Raw genomic sequence first — 24,706 nt, 5'->3', positions numbered from 1 at the left:
TTACACAATCAGCTAGTCAAATCAGTTAACGAAAAAAATAATCAGCTATTAACTAACAACTATTTGCTAAATACGGCCAATATCACTTTTAAATGACTAATATTCACATAATATTCATTTTCTTGTTAATTACAATACAATTAAAATAGATAAATCTATTACTTATGATTTTTCGGATTAAGTTAAAGGAAATTGTTTTTTTTTTATGATTAAAGGAAATTGTTATTTGGGCGACAAGAGCGGAAAGAAAAAAGTGAAATGGCCACATGCTTAATTTGACAGTATCTTATTTTCTCGATCTAATTATGATTTTGCAGATATGAAATCTGTTGGAAATTGTATTGTAGCCTGAAATAAAATTTGTATTTTTATAAAGGGTTGAAACTAGAATATCATAGTTTAATGGTATTTAGTACAATGACATATGTTTGAAGGTATAGTTTAACTTAAAATACTATTTGGCAGATTTGCCTCGCAAGAATCCCATCTATATTTAAATGAGTGTCCACCTAGCAACACCATAATAGGGCTTAATGCATCTTTTAACTTCAGTATTAAAAAAAATAATAATAAAAAAAAAAAAAATCAATTGTCCCCAATTTTAAAAAAATATTCAATTTGTAGTTAAATTTATTTAAAATGATTTCCTTTAAAATTCACGTTGCGGAATAAGAAATTTTTTTGAAAATGTTGAAATCTAAAAATTCAGGGAGCTAATAGATTATTTTAAAAAAAATTAGAAAGATAATAGGTACCTTTCAGAGAGTTAATTGATCACTTTAAATACAGAAGATACAGTCAGCTTTTTTAGACAAGAAGGGGCGGAGCCAACCCAGAGCCCGGGGGGCCGAAGCCCCCCGACCACCGGCTCTGCCCTTGAGTATCGTTAGTTTTATCTCGTGTAGCCCATCTAATATTGCTTTATATTTAACCTGTGTAGAATTTTTTTTAATAGCTTAAAGTGGTTAAGTTTGGTAAAAGTCTTGTTTTAAGATGAGAGGTCATGGGTTCAAACCACACCAAACTCTTTTATTTATAAACAATCTACAGCTTGATAGGATTGGAATCCTCGCTTGGTTCATTCCCTTCACTAATATTTATACAATAATTACAAATAAATATCCCTATAATTAAGGTCCTAACTAGGTAATTGAAATACAATCAAATTGTGATCTTCACAAGATTTTAGGGATAGAATATGGTAACAGATAAAATATGGTAACAAATAAAATGGTAACAGAAAGTTGACTTATTCTAATACACCCCCTTTAGTCGAAACGGAAGGAGGATGTACGTTGAGACTAGAGAGGAAGTCTTCGAACAATTGAATTGGTAGACCTTTGGTGAAAATATCCGCAGTTTGGTGACGAAAATTTATATGGAGAAACCGAACTTGACCACGTGCCACTTTCTCTCGAACAAAGTGAATATCCATTTCAATATGCTTTGTGCATTGATGTTGAACATGATTTTCCGAAAGGTAAATGGCACTCACATTATCACAATAGACTAAGGTGGCGGTGGGGAGAGGGTGGTGAAGCTCGAGGAGGAGGTTGCGGAGCCAACATGTTTCAGATACGACATTGGTGACACCTAGGTATTCAGCTTCAGCACTAGAGTGAGAGAGTGTGGGTTATCGTTTTGCAGACCATGAAAGCAAATTGTCACCTAGATATACACAATAGTCGGAAGTTGACCGTTGGGTGTCTGGGCATCCGCCCCAATCCGCATCGGTGTAGGAGACCAATTTGTCGAGTGATGTGCGATAAAGATGAAGACCCAGATGAAGAGTTCCTTGAAGGTATCAGATTATGCGTTTGAGTGCATTCATGTGATGGGTGCGCGGATCATGCATAAATAGACAAATTTGTTGCACGGCATAAGCGATGCTCGGTCTCGTGAGAGTTAAGTACTGTAAGGCTCCAGCAAGGCGACGATAAGAAGTGGGATCATGATACGGATTGCCATAGGAGGTGTTGAGCTTAGCTTTGGTGTCAACGGGTGTGAGACACGGTTTGCAGACTGACATACCGGCTTTCTCAATAATTTCAGCTACATATTTTCGTTGAGAGAGAGGCCATCGGATGTGCGAGTGACAGAAATACCTAGAAAATCACTTAGAGGACCTCCGAACATGCTTCAAAATTTTCAGTAAGCTGGCAAACGACCAGCTGAAAATCACTTTTGAGGACGACTTTATCTCGTTTAATGATATTGAGGATCCGTAGACCTTGTAATAATGCCTCATACTCTGGTACGTTATTAGATGCAACGAGCTCCAAATTTGGAGCATATCGAAGCTTAATGCCATTCAGGCCCTTGAACGAAGACTCCAATACCAGACCTTTCCCTGCTTGAACTGTCATCAACAAAACTCTCCCAAACTTTAGAAGTTGCCGGAATGAGACTTTTTCATCAAGAATTTCTACCAAAAAATCAGCCAAAGCCTGAGCTTTAAGCGCTTTTCGGAGCTTAAACTGAATGTCAAATTCTGTTAATTTGAAAGCCCACTCAGCAATCCTTCCTAAAGTCTCAGGTCTTTGCAGTACTTTTCTAAAAGGCATGTCAGTCCTAACCACAAAGGTGTGGCTTTGGAAATAATGTCTTAGCTTCTGAGCTGCAATAACCACTCCATATGCCAACTTCTCCAGCTTCGGGTAACGAACCTCTGCATCTCTTAACACACGGCTGGCATAATAAATAGGAAATTGATATGTTTCCTCATCCCGAATCAAAACCACGCCAATAGAGCCTTCGCCAACACTTACGTAAAGGTACAAGTCTCACCAGGCACTGGTCTGCTTAAGAGTGGAGGAGAAGCGAGAAATTGCTTCAACTGTTCAAAGGACATTTGGCATTGGGTCGTCCAGTTAAAATTATTTACTCCCTTCAAACTTTTGTAAAATGGCATGCAACGTTTAGCCGAACAAAAGATAAAACGCACCAAGGCATTAATTTTCCCATTCAATTTCTTAATGTCATGAATCCTTTTAGGAGGCTCCATATCAATAATGGCTTGAACTTTGTCCGGATTAGCCTCAATGCCACGTTGAGAAATCATGAACCCTAAAAACTTACCCGAAAAGACTCCAAAGGTACATTTTTCTGGGTTCAGTTTAAGATTATGTTTCTGTAAAGTGGCGAAGACCGTAGTTAGGTTAGTCGCATGCTCCTCAACATATCTGTTTTTAACAATCATGTCATCCACGCATACTTCTATTTTCTCCCTAATTGTATCTCCGAAGATTTTGTTAACCAGCCTTTAGTAAGTCGCCTCTGCATTCTTCAAGCCAAATAGCATGACTCTGTAGCCATACGTGCCTTCGTCTATTCTGAAGCAGGTATCGGCACATCTTCAAGATTCATCGGGATCTGATGATATCCAGTTGCAACGTCTAGAAGTGAATAGATGGCGAAGCCAGTTGTGGAATCAATCAGCATGTCAATGCACGACAATGGATAAGAGTCCTTCGGACAAGCCTTGTTCAGGTCTGTGAAATCCACACATATACACCATTTGCCGTTGGATTTTTTGACCAACACGACATTGGCAATCAACTGCGCGTACACGACTTCCTTAATATGCATGCAATTAAGTAGTTTTTTTACTTCAGCTTTTATAATTTTTTGCTTCTCCAACCCATGGTTTCTGAGTTTCTACTTGACTGGAGAAGCATCCTTTTGAATATTTAGTGAATGCACCATCAAGTTAAGAGAGATTCCCGTGATGTCCATAGGGCTCCAACCGAAGGCTTGGATGTTTGACTTTATAGTAGAGACAATATCCTCCTTCGGCTGAGTTGGAATTTCTAATGCAATTTGAACTGACTTGCCTTCGGCCAACCATACGGTTTCCAAAGCTTAAGACTCGATATAAAACTTGAAACATAGAAGGTTTCAAAGTTAGAGGGGTGAATCCTTTCCATTTTCAATTTCAGCTCTTCAAATTGATCTTGGTATTGCATGACAATGGAGGTTTGCCTATAAGTCCAACAGATCCAACTTCCTTTCTTGAGCAACTTCAAACATTTGGAAATATTTTTCATGTTTGCTCAATAAGACTTCTACATGCGTTCCATCAAAGGAAGAAATAGCACATTAGGTAGCATCATATTAAAATAAAGAGCCTTAATGAAAACCTAAGAGTTTGGAAACTTGAGATGTTGTCCTAATATTCCCTTTTTAAGATGGGAGGAATAAAGGAAGAGCTTCCCTTATCCTTCTAGAGTGGAGAATTAGGCCGAGGTGAGTTAAGAGGGGGCGAATTTGATTGGGTATTGACCATGTTTGGGAATTAACTGTTAGCTGTTAGCTGATTACATTAGCTGATTTGACTAGCTTATTTGATTAGCTGTTTGTGTAGACCTGTTTAGTAAAAATTAGCTGATTGATAATAGCGGTTTGTGCAAAAAGACGAATAAGGGCATTAATTTTGGCGCAGGAGAAGATGGAGTCTATCTATTAGGGTTAAAGAAGTCCATTAATTTTAATATTGCAAAACGCTAATTGAAAAAGCTCTTTCTAAATTAGCGTTTTCATTCCAAAACTCTCCCAAACCTCTCTCCACCAAACACTCCAATTAGCGGTTTCAGTGGTCAAACCTCTAAAGTTGGTCAAAACCGCTCTTTTTATCCCAAAACGCTATTTACCAAACAGGGCCATTATGAAACATCAAGGTCAGGTTTGCTAAGGATCTCATAACTTCCTTAATGGAATTTTGAGATTTAGCTTGTTATCTAAGAATGGACTCAATCCTCGGCTATTGAGCGGATTGAACATCACTGAACTGAGATTTTATAGCTTCCATGTTGGTGGCAATAGTCTTTAGCTTGCTCCTTCATCCTAGCATCCATAGCCTTGATTTGTTGTTCCAAAGCTTCCATGGCGATAGCTTGTGCTTTCTTTGCGCGGGTTCTTTTAACAGTGTTGCTTACCATACAAGGTAGGAACTGGCCAGCGAAAGGTCTTTGATACTAATGTTAGAACTAAGATTCTGACTTTTAGAATTTAGCAGAATTAGAAGGTTCTGAGGGTGAGAAAGAGAAAGAGAGAAAGGAAGAAAGAGAAGAAGAGAAGAATTTAGGAGAAGAGTGATCTCATTACTTTTTGTGTGCCTTGTTGTCCTCTAAATAGAACAAAAACGGTTACAACAGTTGTATTCTACAAAAACGGTTACAACCTTCAAATAACTTAGTAGCCTATAATATAGCTAACCAACTCATAAGAGCCTTATAGGGAAACAACAATAACAATAACAAAATGCAAGTAAAAGAAATAACTAGATCAATGTAAAGTTACCCTCATGGACATAGCAAAGAAGATGTAACCAAGCAAAAATTATATCAAATCATATCTTCTGTTAAGTTAAGGTATTGAATCAGCTTAACCATTCAATAAGGGTTTGAATCCTGAAGATAAGAATGTAACATAAAATACTTGGTAGGTATGTAACTTAAAATACGTAGTTAGTCTGGGCTGTGCGTAGAATACATAGTGATTAACCGGAAAAAAATGATAAACTCGTTTTTCAAATGATGCATGAACTGAACATTAAGTCTTTCTGTCTCTCTATCCTATGACAAAATCCTCCATTCCATCCCAATAATAAGTTAAAAACACGTAGCATAGATTAAATGTTGTATGGATGAGATGAGGATCCACTAGAGAAATAAGCATAAAAACCTGACAATCATATAAAGAATGTTGTATGGCTAAGACCCATTAGCGACCTTGGTAAATACATCCTCTAAACTGGTATCAGACAGACCCCAAGCAGAAACTGGGAATCTAATTTTTGCCATCTCAACTGCAAGAAATACATCTGCAATGCTCACCTCGCATTTCGGCATCTCAAACTTCTGGGTTCCACAAATGTTATATATCTTCTCAGCATTTGGAGAAAGTTTCTGCACCATGTTCACTACTTGTTGCTCCTCATCCACAGACGTTGTCATTGTCAAGGTGTAAGATCCCCCATATCTTGCCTTCAGCTGTCAATGCTTAAGTAAGATCATCTTTTTCCCAAAACTCTTACAAGTTCACACATTTTTTTGCATCACTTACCTCCTTTGGGCTTTCTAAGCATCTTAAGCTTCCATCCACTACAATTCCTACTCGATCACATAATGCTTCTGCCTCTTCCATTGAATGTGCTAAACAATGAAAAAAGAACAACCTCAATGACAAGCAAGTTATCAAGAATAGAAAATGGAGGGCAGCGATAGAGAGATTACTGGTGAGAATAATTGTTCGGTCTTGCTTCGCCTGTCTCACAACACTCCATAATTGCCTTCTAGAAGCTGGATCCAACCCACTGGTCGGTTCATCCATATAAACAACCTTTTTGCAAGAAATGTATTGGTATAACATGAACGGAACTCATAATTATTTTTCAACTATCCAATTGTTTAATGTACCAATTTGTGTTTAATATTTGTCCTGTACCTTAGGATCTCCAATGAGTGATATGGCAACACTAAGCCTCCTCTTCATACCTCCACTGTATTTCCCAGCTTGCTTATCAGCAACCCCACCATTAAATAGGTTGACACCCTTGAGAGATTTTTCCACTGCCTGCAGCAAGTACGGTGGGAAAAAAAAAAAAGTACTGTAAAAGCAAATACTACAGAACAAGAAGAATAGACGATTCTTATTAGGGATAACAGCAACTAACTTGTTTTAAGGCAGAACCTTTTAGGTTCTTTAGTCTTCCGTAGAACAGTAAGTGCTCCCTTCCTGTTAGACTTTCCCAAAGCAGGCTGAATTCAACAGTAGAAACCGAAATGTAGAATTACTTGAAAAGTTTCCTTTCAAATCGAGGATGAATAAAGTATTCTAGAGAGACATGAATGAGAATTCTTTCTTACTCATGTTGCGGACAAACACCCATGCTGTTATAAATCCAATCCATTTGTGTTCGTATGTCCAAACCTTGAATGTATGCAGTCCCCAAGGTTGGCTTCGTCAGTCCAATCATCTAGTCCAGAAAAATTGGGTCTCAAATATAACAGAAGCATAAATACTGATTTGATTTTCATTTTGACAAGCAGATTCTGAAGTTAGACAAATTTGTTCAAGAATGTTACAGAGAAGCAACTATAATTTAAAAAAGGATAGCAAGCATTTAAGAATGACTTCAATTTAAAAAGGCCACTTAAATGGAAAAATAAAGATAAGCAAGGATGTCCTGGATTAAAATAATTTCAGCAGAGATCACTTCTATAGCTAACATCTCTGCTCAGAACATAAGAGATGATCAAAATGATCAAAATATTTTGAGCAGAGATGAGTTGTATAGCTAACATATCTACTCATGCTTTAGTTTAATCACAAGGTAGAACAAGAAAGTTGCAACTTTTGGAAGCAAAATGCATCTTCAGTTTTCCTATTGAGCTCTACCATCTACAAATAAAGTAGATGGGAGTTGTGGGTTCAACCCATATGCAATTATGCATTACATTCTAATCTATAGACTTTTTAAGGTTCTGAATGAACCCTAATAGTCCCTTATCCCTAAAGAAATATCTCACAGATGTTCATAGTAGAAAATGGAAGGACAAGGTTTAACTTACCATGCTAATGAAAGAGGTCTTCCCAGCACCATTAGGACCAAGCATACCCAAACATTCCCCTTTAGACAATGCAAGAGATAATCCCTGCACTGCCATTTTCGGTGGGTTTCCATCATCTCCTGGATACATCTTTCTGAGGTTGTCACAAATAATTGTATAAGCTGCATTTGGCTCCAGAAGTAACTGCTCAACCTTATTCCTCTGAATGAAAGGAAAAAAAGAATAATGATAAATGAGACCGGCCTCGCTGTTTGAGAAATTAACACTGGTGCTACAGGTCTGAAATAATTAGAGTATAAATAGACTGCAACCCAAAAACATTTGGTTCAACAATACAGTATCCAGTCTTCATCGGACATTTCAAAACTGGAAGCAGATAAGCATCATCCTGCTTCAGCAGCAGAAAAATATAAAAAGAACTGAAACATAAGCACATAACTGCCGAACTAATTTTTATTGGAATTTGCTGGGCTCTATAATGAACTTCTTTGACACAGCGTTCAAAGAGTGAATCAGGTGTATTGTGCATCTAAGCTTTGGGGTTCTGGCTTGTTTTTTCCAAGATTATCAGCCCTCTATTGCCCTTTGCTTTGTTGGAGAGATTTTATTTGATGTCAACAACAATAATGCCCTTGCAATTGCATATTGGATTTCTCTACCACAAGAAGATTGTGGTACCTATTAACTGTTGTCACTCAAGAGAAACATTTGAGCAAATTGGCGTCCTAATTATGCCCCATCTCTGCATTTAGGAGTTCCAGTTATTTAAATATGTTCCAGCTCTTTATGACATTTGATTGTTGTTGGGTTTAAACTCAAATTTTCTCAAGAAAAGCAAAAATCAAGTTTTCTGTCTCAACCTCCACCTTATTATTCACTGTATGCACAGATTAGTAGAGCAGGAAGTGATCTTAGACGGAGTGCTCCACCAGTAAATCAGAACCATTAATAAACATTAGATGAGGAAATCTTACCTCTAGACAGACATCTGGTTTATCTATATCAACGACTGTAGATCCCTCTCTTTGCAAATTAGGCTTCTGGAAAGATGATAGACGCTTCTTTCCAAAGTTATGCAAGAAAAATAAAGGATGTTTTCCACTTCCAGATGATGAAACCTTGTCCATATAATATGCAACAAAACCTAACACTAACCACTCAGCAAGCATTATGTATAAGACTTTTTGTATCCCATTTTCTTTATCTTCTAAATTTCCCCACCCCATCCTAGTATCGGCTAATGTATACTTTGAAAGTTCATATAACCCACGATATAGAGAGAAACCCGGGTATAACTCCAATGCAATAACCAAGCTTCCTGAAATAATGGAATACAAATCAAATAATGGATGCAAAATGTAGCAGAACCTACAGAAATAATTGTGAGGAAGAGTACATAACATGTAGCAGAGGTACTATTAGTGTTTTAAGTTCAATGTAACAAATCCCCTCATCTGTTAGTATGAATCAATTCCAAATTGTCAAAATACACAAAGAAATTTGCAAATGCATCACTTTCAAAAATTCATCTTCTTACTAGATGATGAGTCTGCAACAAAGTTTTCGAAAACATAGGCACCCAAAAGACCAGTTCCAAAGACACATGCGTACGCTACAACTGCAACCATGAAATTATAACCATCAAGAGAGGGAAAATTAATATACTTTTGAGGTAAATATAAATACAAATAAATCAAACTCAATTTTAATTAAACCTGAAGCAGTCTTAACATGTGAAAACAAAGCAGCAACCAGAAAGGCCATGGCAATTTGGAGATTAATATAGATGAAGTAAAACACAAATTGGAGGCTGTAATCATTCAGCATGAAGAATTTTAATCCTGCAATTTAAAACCATTAGAAACAAGAAGGGAACAAAAAGGGTTAAAAAATTAAGGGCTTGTAAGCGTATTAAAAGTGAGATTGTTACCTACTAGCGAGCCAAAAATCACCAAAACTATCACGTACATCAAAGATATTAAAAGAAAGTAGGCATAAGAAATTATAAAATAGGGCCCATCACCAAGACCATGCATTTTCATCATGATCCTCAGTTTCTGCTGTTTCTCATAAACCAATGATGTTAGCACCACCTACACCATAAGGTAAAAAAGAGGACATTTAATAACTGGAAAAAAGGTAAAATTAGGGACATGTTTTCTGCTTCTATTAATCAATGATTGAAACTAAGCTGAAGGAGCTTATGCTAAAACTCCATCTGATCTAGCATTGAGGAAAAAAATCTAAAAGCTGGAACAGTTCCAAACCACTTAGCTTCTGATGAAAAAGCCAGTTCTGAATATTATTAGCTGAACTCTACAATCTTCAATAAGTAAACCAAAACCAACAGAGCATCCAGCGCAACTATATCATTAAATAATCAAAGCCTGTCTATCTACAATTTCGCTTATCGGCAGTCCATAGCTTTAGCCAATGGAGGACGCAATCTATTTATATAACACCGAGAATCTTGTAAGCAACTTGTGAGAAGATATATGGAGATATTTACATCAGGAACTCACTTCCATTTCTACAAGGAGAATTAGGATTAAATTTCAACTTTCAACCACAAGTTAAACTATCTAGTGCTTCCACAAACAGCTTGCTAGTTCAACTGTTCTCTATATGCGCTTCTTTGAACACTAAGAGGACCGAATGAAAAAACTATATACATAAGCAAATTGAAGCCTCAAAAGAAATGTGAACAAAGAATGCTTCAAATGCTTACAGGGAATAACAGTAGAATAACCCATGTAAAGAAGAGTGGACCAAGAAGAGATGAGAAATCCAGATTGATTTGGGTAGTAGGTGTGGCAAGTTTAGGCATTTCCTTGACAAAATCAAATAGAATTTTTGTACCAGACCCATGCAAAAACTGAATGTAAGCATTGGATACCTGCAAATATCAGATCATAGTGAGGTAAGAATGACAAAATCAAGAAAAAGGAAATGGTAAATCACAGAGGGTAGAAACAACAAGATTCTAACAAAGTTGATATTAATGATGCAAAACATAGAAACCAAGAAATTAAATTGAACAAATTTATTGAACACATTGGATGCAAATTCTTCAGATTTTTACAGATGTAGCTCATTACTTTGAAAGGATAATTACACATTAATGTGCAAATATTTCGCATAATACATGCAGATGTATGTCTGTGTGCAAAGAAATAACTGAGTTAGGGCTGTAGCTGCATATAAGTAATGTAATGTTCGAAAGACAAAGTTATCATTTTTGTTTGCTGCATAACATTGTCAAGAAGACAGCGTAGGACTGCAATAATAGAGCAAACATTTCCAATGCAAGAGAAATTCAAGAGCAGCATTAGGATTACCAAATTACACTAAATTAAGGGTCAATTTGGCCCTAACGTTGGCAGACTGGTTCAGTTTAGTCCAAATCGAATTTCATGCATCAACTCAACCCTCAAGTTGGCAAAATTTGACAAATTAGCCCAAATTTGGAAAAAATTTAGGTATTGAAATGGATTGTATTTGGGCTAATTTGTCAAATATTGCCAACTTCAGGGCTGAGTTGATAATTAAACTTCGATTTGGACTAAACTGAACCTGTCTGCCAACTTCAGGGGCCAAATTGACACTTAATTCAAATTACACTATATTCAACTTTCTCTCACACAAGAACATGCCAATTTTTTCTTAAATAAAATAAAATAATTAAATTGAAAGGTTAAAAATTAAAATAATAACTTGAGATTGACAAATAGAAAGAGAAAGTAAAGAAACAACAACAACAACAAAGCCTTAGTCCCGAAATGATTCGGGGTCGGCTAACATGAACCATCATATAAAACCGTGAAATCAAGTCGTGTCAGCGACACAAATTCGCTCCCTCCACTCCGTCCTATCCACTACCATATTTTCCTCCATTCCCAGTAAACTCATATCACTCTCTATCACCCTCCTCCAAGTTTGCTTAGGTCTTCCCCTACCCCTCACCACTACATCCCTTTGCCACTCTTCGGTTCTCCTAACCGGCGCATCAAGCGCTCTACGTCTCACATGGCCAAACCACCTTAGTCGGTTTTCTCTCATTTTATTCTCAATAGATGTGACCCCTACTTTTGTCCTAATTATTTCATTACGCACCCGGTCCTTTCTCGTATGACCACACATCCATCTCAACATACGCATCTCCGCCACCGACATCTTATGGATGTGGCAGTGTTTCACTGCCCAACACTCCGTACCATATAACAATGCTGGTCTAATTGCCGTCCGGTAGAATTTTCCCTTCAATCTATTAGGCATGCCGGGATCACAAAGGAAACCCGTAGCACTCTTCCACTTCGACCAACCAGCTTTAATCCTATGAGCAACATCTCCATCTACTTCTCCATCCGTTTGGATAATAGATCCTAAATACCGGAAGCAATCCGAGGCCTGAACAACTCTCCCATCTAGGGTGATTGTCCCTGCCTCCCTACTCCTATGGCCGCTAAACTTACACTCCAAATATTCTGTGTCTTACTTCGACTCAACTTAAAGCCTCTAGATTCTAGAGTTTGTCTCCATAGTTCCAACTTCCTCTCCACTCCTTCTTTCGTCTCATCAACCAACACAATATCATCTGCAAATAGCATGCACCATGGTATACCATCTTGAAGTGAACTTGTTAGTTCATCCATAACGATGGCAAAAAGAAATGGGCTTAGTGCGGAACCTTGATGCACTCCAATCGTAATAGGAAACTCTTCAGTCTTCCCAATACTAGTACGTACACTCGTGCATACTCCCTCATACATGTCCTTTATGATGTCAATATATTTCCGCGAAATGCCTTTCCTTATCAGGGCCCACCAAAGTACTTCCCTTGGTACCTTATCATATGCTTTCTCCAAGTCAATGAAAACCATATGCAAGTCTTTCTTCTTATTTCGATAGTGCTCCATTAATTGTCTCATTAGATGGATGGCTTCCATAGTTGATCTTCCCGGCATAAAGCCAAACTGGTTTTCCGAGACCTTCACCGTCCTCCTTAGCCTTTGTTCGATCACTCGCTCCCAAAGTTTCATAGTGTGACTCATTAATTTGATTCCTCGATAGTTGGCACAATCTTGGACATGGCCTTTGTTCTTATACAAAGGGATTAAGATACTTTTCCTCCATTCTGATGGCATCTTATTGTTTCTCCAAATTTTGTTGAAGAACGTCGTTAACCATTCGATTCCTCTTTCTCCCAAACATCTCCAAATCTCAATAGGGATGCCATCAGGTCCTACTGCTTTCTTCAACTTCATCCTACTTAATGCCATTTTGACTTCACCCTTTTGAATTCTCCGCAGGCATTCATGATTTATCATATCGTGATGGATACTTATATCTCCAACATCTTGTTGGCGATCTCCATTAAATAAGTCATCAAAATAGGACCTCCATCGTTCCTTGATATCTTTATCTCCAACTAGGACTTTCTAGTCCACATCCTTCACACATTTAACTTTTCCGAGATCTCGCGTCTTCCTATCTCTCATCCGAGCAATTCTATATATGTCTCTTTCCCCTTCTTTCGTATCCAATCTTGTATACAGATCCCGATTCACCTTTGCTCTAGCATCTCGTATGACCTTCTTTACTTCCCTTTTAGCCTCTTTGTATTTTTCGTAGTTCTCGTCACTCCTACATTTCCCCAATAGTTTATAGGATTCTCTCTAACTCTTTACTGCTTGTCGTACTTCTTCTGTCCACCAAGATGTGTCCTTACCCGATGGCATGCTACCTTTAGATTCCCCTAGAACTTCCTTCGCTACTTCCCTTATACTATGCTCCATCTTATTCCATATCGAATCTATATCTAAATCCATATTGCAAGTCCAAATATCTTTTTTGGTCATCTCATCCACAAATTTTTGTTGATTCTCCCCTTGCAATTTCCACCACTTAATCTTAGTCTCTACTTGTGGTGTTTGTTTTCTTATACATTTCCTACTTCGAAAATCTAGCACCACTACTCTATGTTGGGTTGTCGTACTCTCACCAGGGATCACCTTACAATCAATATAACTCTTTCTCCAAGCACTCCTTACTAAGAAGAAGTCAATTTGGCTCGCATTACCGCCACTCCGATAAGTCACTAAGTGGGATGTTCTCTTCATAAACCATGTGTTCATGATACTCAAGTCATAGGCTGATGCGAATTCCAAAATATCATTTCCTGCTTCATTCTTATCTCCAAAACCATACCCTCCATGAACACTCTCAAACCCATCTCGCCTAGAACCCACGTGTCCATTGAGATCACCCCAGTACCATTTTTTCATCCCTAGGAACCTGTTGCACCACTTCCTCTAAGTCATCCCAAAAAGCTTGTCTTATAGACACATCTAATCCTATTTGTGGCGCATATGCATTAATGACATTCACAACCTCATCCCCTATCACTAGCTTAACACTCATAATTCTATCGCTCTTCCTAGACACCGCTACTACATCATCAATATACTCCCTATCAATAAGAACACCTACTCCATTTCTACCCTTATCCTTTCCTGAGTACCAAAGCTTATAACCCCAAGGAGCTATCTCTCTAGCCTTGGCTCCAACCCACTTGGTTTCTTGTAGGCACAGTATATTTATTCTCCTCCTCTTCATAACATCTACAATTTCAGCTAATCTTCCTGTCAAAGAACCTATGTTCCATGTCCCAAAGCGTAACCTACTACCCTTACCCCTACCCTTACCATTACCGTGGACTAGCTTATTTACCCGCAACCCTTGCATATTTGACACCACCCCCGGGTCCTGGGGTGGCGCGCCGCTTCGGGGCGACGACCTAGCAACCCTTGCACATTTATCACTACACCCGGGTCTAGGAAGTGCAGCGCGTCGCTGAGTAGGGAACGCCCCAACGATATTTATATTATGGTTCATGTCATAAGATGTGGCTAAGTTTTACGCTGGCCGCCACAAACCTACCGCAACCCTCCTCCTTTGTCCGGGCTTGGGACCGGCTGTAAAGGCCACCAAGTGACCCTCACAGAGAAAAAAAAAAAAAAACGAGCATTCTAATTTTCCACAGCAAATAATATCTCTAGAATGCAAAACTAATCAGAAATCAAAAGATGTAAATTAACTGTTTTATTTTGTCCATTATACGAGAATTTTATTTATACACATACAACTGCACATGTAGATATATGAAATCACCTTTCTCCAAATAAGAAATGAAGTAATCTAATACAATAATTCACCCATAGTCAAAAAAATAATTGATAGAAATCATAACTAGATAAGTGACAATAACAGGCTCATCATGAACAGAGACTTGCCAGATTCACCAAGCGTGGAACACGCAGCGTAAAGGCTGGATAGTACCAAACACTCACATTGAAAGTATTCCCATTAGAGTTTAAGAAATCATAGGCTGCAGAAAATGAACAATAGGCGGTCCTTAAGCATAAAGCATACAATAAAGTTGGACAAAACAAATTTAACAAGAAACCTGTAAGTATCTGAATTGTCTCTCCATGTTCATTTTGATATCCTTTATACAACTCATCATTTATCTCAGAAGAACTATTGCGCCACAAATTTAGGCCTTGAATACACGTTGCCTCTATATTTTCCGGTAAGAGGTTATAAAACAAAAAAGTCAGAATGTCATAATCAAAAATACCTTACACAATTAAAAGAAATGAGAGAGAGAAATCAAGTATCATTCATTCTGCAGATTCTGTAGGTGTGCCTGAGTAACACGTAAAAGTCATATTTGGAAAAGTAGGCAGGTGAGGATAAGAACAAAAAGGTATAGATTATAGAATTGTACAATTCTGTTGAGTTTTTATATATCTCTATTTGACTGCAAACCAGTATCAAAATTATCCTCTTAAAACTTCAAGATAGTCTTGTCTGACTATAATATAAATATGTAATGGGTTGCCATGTTTTATCATTAAGTCATCAGAACTGAGACTGTTAATTGATCCTTATATTATATAAATTAGAAAACATGCCACTTCTATATTTCAAACACTCATGAGTGTTTTTTTTCTTTCATTTTCTTCGGCAAATGAAATCCTGCAACAGTTTTTGTATGGACTTGAGAAAAAGCCTATCATTTAACAACTAAGAACGATATATGCTAAAATTCAAAGGTCTCTTTATGTGTTCTTCAAAAAACTTGATTTAATATATATTCTCAAATTCAATTGCATTCTACAGGTTGATATTGAGATAAACCTATCCGCATGTTCACAGTCAACAATATTAACTTGTGCACCATAGATTTTTTGACACGAGCAATTCAGTATTTATTGAATATCGCCATAAAATTATACCTGAATGGATATCAAACTGAGGAATGGCAATAGCCAAATTTGAGTTTGATGAGCAGTCATGTTGAATATAGTAAAGGGGAGCCTCCCCAATTAAGGCCTCCTCAGGAAATCCACCTATCAAAAATGTATCTGAACCCTGCAACATTTTGAAAAGTCAACATTTGCTATAAGCAAGTTACATGTTGAAAATACTGGACAATTAAATTATACGAATTAAGAGTGCAAATGAGATGCAGCATAAAAGTTGGGCAAAGAAAGAAAGAAAGAAAAAGAACTTACAAGAGCAATGTCAGCTAAACTATCCAAAAGGTCGGAAGAATTAAGAGCAAAAGAACTTGTAAACATGCTTCTAGCCACAACTATTGGGAAACGAATTACAAGTTAAGGGCAAACTAAAATATAAAATGAAATAAAGTAAAATAAATCACTCATTTCCAATATAGAACCATTAAATTAAGCAAAACAAGAAAAATTGAACTACACAATCAGTTGAAAGAGATATACTTTCTCCTAGCGACTGATTTTTCCCAGTGAAAAGAAGTATGGTTACAGGATAGGAGTCATTAAGCCCGTCGTTTGCCAAGTCTGTGAATGGAATAGCATTGAATTTCACACCACGAGCATAAGAAGGTAGAATATGTAACATCGGAGGCCAGTGTGGCGGACTAGGAAGCGGACAAGAACTCCTGATTTCCAAATTTGAATACTCTCGACCGCAGAGTTTCTCACATCTTTCACGAGTTTTTGAATAGTCACAGTGACAATCACACTTGACATTGTTATCATCACTAGTAAACTGAGAAACCAATGTTTGAGCAATAAATAACAGGAGACACAGGAAGACAGGAAAGAAAATTAGGCAGCAATTCGCCCTAGCATTTCGTTTCTGTCAAGAGAAAAGAAAATCAAAATACAATTATTATCAAAGCAGTATATCAAAAACCAGTACAATAATCATTCTCTATTTTTTTATGTGAAACAGAAGAAGAGAAAGCAGAAATTTGAATTGTAACGTTTTTTCTAGTTTTCTACCACTGTCAAATTTCATTGATCACACGGTAGCCGTTTCCAAAAAGAGTAATCATAATCTAACAATGATGTGCGATTACAGGGAGAAGGACAAGACCTGATAAGTTAAGTTCTTCCTAAGCAATGCATCAGCCTGAGTCCAAAAACTTGCAGCATTATGGGTATCATCCGCCATTGAAATGCTGGCTTAAGTGAGGTTGTTTAGTGACCGGTGCAAAGGCCGCGTTGGACGGAAGGAGGGAAGGGATAGAAATTGAGAGCAACAAAATGGAAGGTCTCTCTCTGCTAAATATTGGCATTATGGGGGTGGATATTGTGGATATTAAAAGATCTAATAGATATGCTTGAAACTGCAACAAATTTGAATTCCCAAAACTTCCGTAAAAATGGCTTCATGCATCTTCCGATTCAGCCGGTATGTATGGACTGTGAAGTGAATGTCTGCAAATGGCCTATGCAACCCTTAAACCCTTAATTATTCTAAAGATAAACCCCCATATTCAGTAATTACCAATTTTGGCAATTTGGATAGACGAATTATAGAAAATGTCCAAATTTGTCTGTATTATTGTTGAGAAAATGCACCCTCGCATAGTAAATGTTAGTACAATTTTACTCTCTCCCTCCCTAAAAGAAAATTTGAGCAGATGGTTTGATCCTTATTTATTTTATTCTCTTCCTAATAGAAAATTTGAGCAGATGGTTTGATCCTTATTTAATTCTCATATGGGAACATCTAAATAAATTTATTTATAAAAATTGGGTAAAGACTATGCTTATTTTGTTTTTAACAAAGTAAGTTTTACTTTGTGTGTTTTTCACCATTGGATTAATTTTCTAATCCATCATCCAATGGTGAAAACACACCAAGTAATGGTTCTTTGCCAAAAACAAAGTAACCATATAAGGCACCTATAAATTGAAGTATTTTATACATTTTAACATATTATTTATTATTATATTAATAATATAATAAATATTTAGTAATTAAAGTTAAGTCGATTAAATTAGATTTCGAGTTCAACTCCTAATGTACGTAGAAAGCTTTAATTAGAAAAAAAAAATCATTTAAATAGTATATGATGAGCTTCAACCGAGTAATCAGAGAAACTATCAAAATAAATAAAATAACATAGTAAACATTTTAGGTATTTTTTATTGGTATTTTTTTGTGATAAATTTTTATGTTTTTGATAAATTTTCATATGTAAAACTTAGTTTTTAATATTTTCACAGATTATTTATAAGTATGCTAGTACATAATAAAAAAAATAGAAGATATTTTGAAAGTTTGATGAGACAATGAAATCATTAATAAAATAACATTAAATTAGTTTAATTAAATTTTTTATTAAATATAAATAAAATTGATCTTACTTGGATATATTAGAGATAAAATTATAATATTTATTACATTAGAAATAAATTCGTACAGGCAAATTTAGAATTTATCTTTTATTAATTGAACACAAAGAAACTAGATGCACTCCAATGAAAGAAGGGAAAATTTAGGGACATAAACGGGGCGGAAAATGTATTTTTCATCCCCGCTCCCAGACTAGGGATTCCCCATTCCCATCCCCGTGAATTAGTCGAAGATACTCATTCCTATCCGTGGCGATCCTCAATCCCCGTTTACAAATGTTTCAAAAACTTTTTCTCCATTTCTCATTCTATGCGGGGAATCACCGTTTATGTTTCAAGAAAAAAAAAATAGTATGTAGCTAATAATTAATGTCAAGTATCAACAATCATTCTCAAATTTTTCAAACCACAACAAATTGAAAATTGAAAACAATCGATCACCTAATAAGTGTACTTAAATTATCTAAAAAACCAATTATCACGGGGAATAGTCGGGGATTAACGGAACGGGAATACCTTTCCCCATCCCCACCATGGGGACAAAACTATCTACATCCCCATCCCATGGTGATCCTTATCGGGGGGACTCTCCGACCCCGTCCGGATGGGTCACTAATGGGGACGGGGAATCCCCACCCCATTTACATCCCTAGGAAAAGCAGTATTCTAAAATACAAAGACTTTATCTTTTATAGAAAAGTAAAGAGAGGCTCATCCTTCTCTCCACATTTTCTTCTCATTAAGCTCTCCTTCCCAACTCCCTGCCACTGTTGCCTTTGCCCTACTGCTCCATTCTCATCTTTTTTTTCCGTTCTAGCTTTCTAATCAGGTTTACTTAGAGGATGAATAAGAAAGTTTGTCTTCCTTCTTCCTCTTCATGTTTATGTTTTAGATTTAGTTTTTAGTTTCAGATTTACTTTTTTCGTTGGTTTGAAGTCTATATGCCTTATCGAACTTCTACTTCCGTCAGATCTACACTTGTTAGCTATACTTCTTTCATTTATTTATTTTTTATCTTAGCAAGAGCGAAAAATGTTCATTTATTCGTAGATCTATAGATCTGCACGTTTGCAAAAAAAAAATGACTCAGATCCAAATATCTGGAAGAACCTAAATGATGAAGAATGGATTACATTGATAAGGATATGATTTCTATCTTTATTGTGTTTGTTCCTTTTATGGTTTTTATTGCTCTTTGTAGTCTTTTTTATTCTCTTTGTGGATCTTGTACTAGTTGTAGCATGTATAGGTGAGAGGTTTTATTCCTCCTAATTTTCGTGATGTATTTGTACATTTTAATCTAATGGAATGATATATGGCATTTTTTTTTTAAAAAATACAAAGGTTCTACTTGTGAGATAGATGTTTTGTGTAAAATTAGAGGTTTGACTAGTTAAAACATATATTAGTGGTGTTTAGTGAAAAGCGGTTTGAGAAAGTGAATTGAACTCAAACCCATCATTTAGACCTAGTCTGGCAAAGAGATGTGTAGTAATTAACTTTTAAGAGTTTGGAACCAACACAAACTTCTATTGAACTTCAGGAAATTTATACAGCAATACAAACATCAGTTACAACTGACTTCCATAACTTCTCCTAAACATAAGCAATAACTGAATAACTTCTCCTGAATTCAAATAATTAAATAAAACATTATTTGCTAATAAATTAACTAAGGCACATTTCCAACAAACTCCTCCTTGCCTTAGTATTTACAAACACCCAACTTGTTTCAAAGTTTGTTTTGATGATGTACTTCCCATCACCATTCTAGAATTGGAGCACTTCTCTCCAAATGCTTCATATTGGTGCACATCTCACCAATTTCAAAACAATGTTTCTTCTTCTTCTTCTTCGGCAACATGTGTCAACTTGACACTTTCTTTAGGCTTGGTTCTACAATTCTTTTGAATATGCCCAAACTTTTTGCACTTGTAACACTGAGACTTCCCTTTATACCAGCAATCGTCTTCATGGTGACCGGGCTTGCTACAGATAGCATATTGGACTGAGCTTTTCCTTTTGAAGATGAACCATTTTCCATATAAGCACCTTCAACTACTTGTTGGGTTCCTTCTTTTCTTAAACTTCTTCTTTGCTCTTGTGCATGTAGAGCATTGATTAATTCAGACAAGGAAATTTGACTGATATCTCTGGAATCTTCCAGAGATGAAATTTTTGCCTCAAATCTTTCGGGCAAACTTACAAGCACCTTCTCTACGATCCGGCTATCGGGTAGATCTTTTCCCATCAATCGGATTTTATTTATCACCGTCATTAGTTTATCAGAAAACTCTTGTAGAGTCTCCTTTTCTTCCATTCTCAAAATCTCGAAATCTCTTTTGAGATTTAACAATTGCATTCTTCTTGTTCTATCACTGCCATGATAGAGACCCTTCAAAGTATCCCAAGTTTGCTTGGCAGTTTCATAGCCCATAATTCTTGGAAAAATGGACTCAGCAACACCGGCATGGATTTGAGACAAGGCTCTTAGACCTTTCGTCTCTTCGTCTTCATGAGCTCGAATTTGATTAAGTGTCGGATTGTTTCCAAGAGGTTGTATTTCCCTCTCAGTTTCAACCCACTGCCATAAGCCAATACCTTTTAAATGGGTTTTCATTTTGATTTCCCAAACTTGATAATTTTCTCCATCAAGGATTGGAGGTGAAAGATTTGATGGATTATTTGTTACCATCTTTCTCCTTCTCACTCACAAGTCCTTCAAGAAAAAAATGCTCTGATACCAATTTGTAGTAATTAACTTTTAAGAGTTTGGAACCAACACAAACTTCTATTGAACTTCAGGAAATTTATACAGCAATACAAACATCAGTTACAACTGACTTCCATAACTTCTCCTAAACATAAGCAATAACTGAATAACTTCTCCTAAATTCAAATAATTAAATAAAACATTATCTGCTAATAAATTAACTAAGGCACATTTCTAACAAGAGATGTTTGAGGTAAAATTAGAAATTTAGACCACTTCAAGCTCTAATAGTAGTGTTTGGTGAAAGATGTTTAAAAATACTTATTGGATTCAAACCTCTAATTTTAAAAATGTTAGTTTTATGAGTTTTCTCAATTCAACATTTAAGAACTTTTTTATTTGTAATACTATTCTTTATCCAAATAAACGTTGTTTTGTTCTTTTACTAAAAGTAACTAATAACATGATAACATGTTCATCTAGCTACATTTTAATGGTAAATGTAAACTAATAAATCTAAATTTACTAATATGTTTTTGAAAATCATATTTCTATTCAAGCTTATATGGATTAAAATTAACAATTAAACTAATGAAATTATTAGAATATATGGATTAAAATTAACAATTAAACTAATGAAATTATTAGAAACTTTTTGAAGAATATAAAAATATTAGGTTTTTGTTTTGAGAAATGTTAAATTATAAATGAATTGGTATATATAAAATATATATTATGTAATATTTAAGATACTATTAGCAATCCAATTTTAAATTTTTCAAAACCTCCTTTTGATAATTAGCATTATTCATTAAGTTTATTCATTTTACTTTAATAATTATATTTACATGTCTAGATAAATATTACTTGATAGATAAATGGTATTCTAAAAGGGAATGATATTTGATGCCCTACCACAAGATAATGTATCATCAATCGGAATTTCATGGTGCAAATCCAAAAAGGTCCCAAAAAACTATTCTTCCTTAAGGAGTTATATTGAAAGCGCATGTGAAATTTTAAAGGCATGATGGAAAATATTAGAGAAAGTGCCCAAATACTTGATGCAAGATCAAAATATAATAATTTGTGCTGCATTTGCACAGCAGAACTGCATAAGATTAACCAGTTTTTGAGTGATGAGTTCTTAGATAATTTGGTTTTGGAACAAGTGATTGTTTAGTCTGATCCAGACATTGCATCTACATAAGGGCATGATAGTCAAGTCTCTCATACTCATCTAACTAATATAGAACTTAATGCTTCAGGTATGCCTTCATCTTCCTTACCTAGTCCTTTGCTTTCTCAATATGTTATTGTAAATATTGATGATCATGATCTTGTTAGTAGTTTGCCTGATAATTCCTATTATGATAATTAAATACAAAATTATGTTGAGGAAGTTATACTTAGGAGGTCTATTCGAAATAGGGATGTTTCTTATCACCTTAATGATTATCATTGTAATCAACTTGGTAATGTGTTTGTCCTATACAAAATGCTCGATATTCACTCTCGCGGGTTTTGAGTTATGAAAAGATTTCTTATTCCTTTAAGAATTATGTCTTGAATTTGTCTGTTATTCCAAAACCTAAGTCGTATAAGGAATTGTTAGCAAGAAGCTTTGAATAAGGAATTAAAGGCAATACATCTTACTAAGACTTGGTCTTTGAATGAGTTGCCCCAAGGCAAAGTCCCTATTAAATATAGATAAGTGGTTAAAGTTAAATTGAAGAGTGATGGTACCCTTGAAAGGTACAAAGCTTGTTTGGCAGTCAATGGATACACTCAAGTTGAGGGTGTCGATTACATGGATACTTGATAAAATTATGCTAGAAACACGCTATATTTCTAGAGAAAGAGTTTCTGCTAGAAACACAAGTCGGAAGCATGATTGAACTTGACAAAGTTCAAGAAGAGGGATCAACTGAAATTGTGGAATCAATGGTGGAACCCGAATCTGTCTCATAGGATGAGACGTTGGTGACACTACTGCCTTGTAGGGTTGTTCGAGTTCATCAAATCTGAAAGAGATTTGAATTTCTAGTGGGAGATGGTGGAACCCAAATTTGTCTCATAAGATGAGACACATATGATACTACTACCTCGTAAGTCTAGTTGAATTCATCAAATCCTAGAAATATCTGGATTTTAGTGGGAGACGGTGAAGAGGTTCTCGTGTTAGACAATGAACCAACGACTTATGATGAGGCTTTTGTAAGCATGTACATATAAGCTAGTGGGAGCTTGTGTAAGCCTTTACATGTAAACCAATGGGAGCTCAATCGCTTACTTAGTATTATATGTCGTTGATATTTTACTAACAGGAACAACGTAGCCATACTACAATCGATGAAAATTTTGGTTATCGTATAAATTTCTCCATAATGGACTTGGGAGAAGTAGCTTATATCTTAAGGATTAAGATCTATGGAGATAGATTGAGAATATTGCTTGACCCCTCCCAGTCTACATATATTGGCAAAGTGCTAAACGCGTTTTGTACTAGACCTGACATCACTTTTGCTTTAAGCATGACAAAGTCGATTACAGGTCAATCCGAGTGATGGTCGTGAGATTGTTGTCAAGAACATTCTTAAGTACTTAAAATGACTAAAGGTATGTTCCGATTATATGGAGATGATAATTTGAAAGTTGGAGACTTTCTGATTCAAGTCATCAAATAGATAAAGATGATTTCATAGAATACAAGTTTATTCTATAAGAGGTACGATTAGCTATAATAGTTCTAAGTAGGAAACTGTAAGCGAGTCAGTATCAAATTAGAGTATATAGCAGCTTAAAAGGAAGTTTAGAATGGAAGTTCATTAATAAACTAGGCATGGTGCCTAACATTGTTAATGGTATTAATAATAGAGTTATTGCACAAGCTAAGGACCCACAGTCTCATAATACGTCCAAACACTACCTCGGTCGTTATTATCTCTTCCAAGAGATAACAACTAGAGTAGATGTGAGAATTAAAAGAGTGCCCATCAAGGACAATTTTATAGATCCATTTAAAGAATGCCTTACCCCAAAAGGTTCATAATTGTCATACGAACGCTTATGGGAATGTTTTTAGAAACAATTAGCTTTAGTCCAAGTGGGAGATGTTGGGGTTTAGTGTCCTATAGGCCCTGTTTGGTAAAGAGCGTTTTGGGATAAAAAGAGAAGTTTTGACCAATTTTAGATGTTTGACCACTGAAACCGCTGATTGGAGTGTTTGGTGGAGAGAGGTTTGGGAGAGAGTTTTGGGATGAAAACGCTAATTTAGAAAAAGCTCTTAAAAGGAGCTTTTTCAATTAGCGTTTTGGAATATTAAAATTAATGGACTTCTTTAACCCTAATAGATAGACTCCCTCTTCTTCTGCGCCAAAATTAATACCCTTATTCGTCTTTTTGCACAAACCGCTATTATCAATCAGCTAATTTTTACCAAACAGATCTACACAAACAGCTAGTCAAATCAGCTAACAGCTAACAGCTAATGTAATCAGCTAACAGCTAATTCCCAAACATGGCCATAGACAATTGTTGTAGGATATAAACTATTTGTAAATGAATCGTTCGTTATCATTTGTTTTATAAAATATAGTATGTTTAACTATATAAAGGCATTAATCTTTTATCAGAACTAATTAAGTTAAATAAAAGAAACCACATGTTTATTTAAGCAATCATAAAGTGTTCATACAAGCATGAAGTGAGACTATACTTTATAATAA

General features: G+C 35.9%; 1 protein-coding gene across 2 annotated transcripts; it reads right to left on the bottom strand.

The window, feature by feature from the left end:
• Positions 1-5,328: 5,328 nt before the first annotated feature.
• LOC136231970 (ABC transporter A family member 8-like) lies at positions 5,329-17,358 on the bottom strand. 2 transcript variants are annotated; one of them, XM_066021014.1, is made up of 18 exons: positions 16,998-17,358; positions 16,376-16,757; positions 16,151-16,230; positions 15,872-16,007; positions 15,037-15,150; positions 14,864-14,958; positions 10,300-10,467; positions 9,502-9,664; positions 9,287-9,412; positions 9,109-9,189; positions 8,546-8,889; positions 7,572-7,772; positions 6,867-6,976; positions 6,674-6,758; positions 6,445-6,573; positions 6,234-6,339; positions 6,064-6,152; positions 5,347-5,990 (listed from the first exon to the last, which is right to left on the bottom strand). In XM_066021014.1, exons 1-18 carry the CDS (start codon positions 17,073-17,075, stop codon positions 5,712-5,714), a joined length of 2,766 nt encoding a protein of 921 aa, XP_065877086.1. In that variant the 5' UTR covers positions 17,076-17,358; the 3' UTR covers positions 5,347-5,711. The 2 variants fall into 2 exon arrangements, with proteins under 2 accessions (XP_065877080.1, XP_065877086.1); XM_066021008.1 differs by having other exon boundaries at positions 5,329-5,990; positions 14,864-15,150.
• Between the last annotated feature and the right edge of the window lie 7,348 nt (positions 17,359-24,706).

This window comes from Euphorbia lathyris, chromosome 1 (assembly GCF_963576675.1).
Source record: "Euphorbia lathyris chromosome 1, ddEupLath1.1, whole genome shotgun sequence".
In the NCBI taxonomy this organism is placed as follows: domain Eukaryota; kingdom Viridiplantae; phylum Streptophyta; class Magnoliopsida; order Malpighiales; family Euphorbiaceae; genus Euphorbia; species Euphorbia lathyris.
Note: the sequence above shows the minus strand (reverse complement) of the source record. Positions and strands in the feature narration are given on the sequence as shown.

Excerpts from the sequence above, each read along its gene's own strand:
- LOC136231970 (XM_066021008.1), bottom strand. The coding sequence starts at position 17,075 with ATGGCGGATGATACCCATAATGCTGCAAGTTTTTGGACTCAGGCTGAT. Across the intron at positions 16,758-16,997 it reads GGAAGAACTTAACTTATCAG|AAACGAAATGCTAGGGCGAA; the intron begins GTCTTGTCCTTC and ends TTCTCTTGACAG. Across the intron at positions 6,977-7,571 it reads AGACCTCTTTCATTAGCATG|ATGATTGGACTGACGAAGCC; the intron begins GTAAGTTAAACC and ends TTTCTGGACTAG.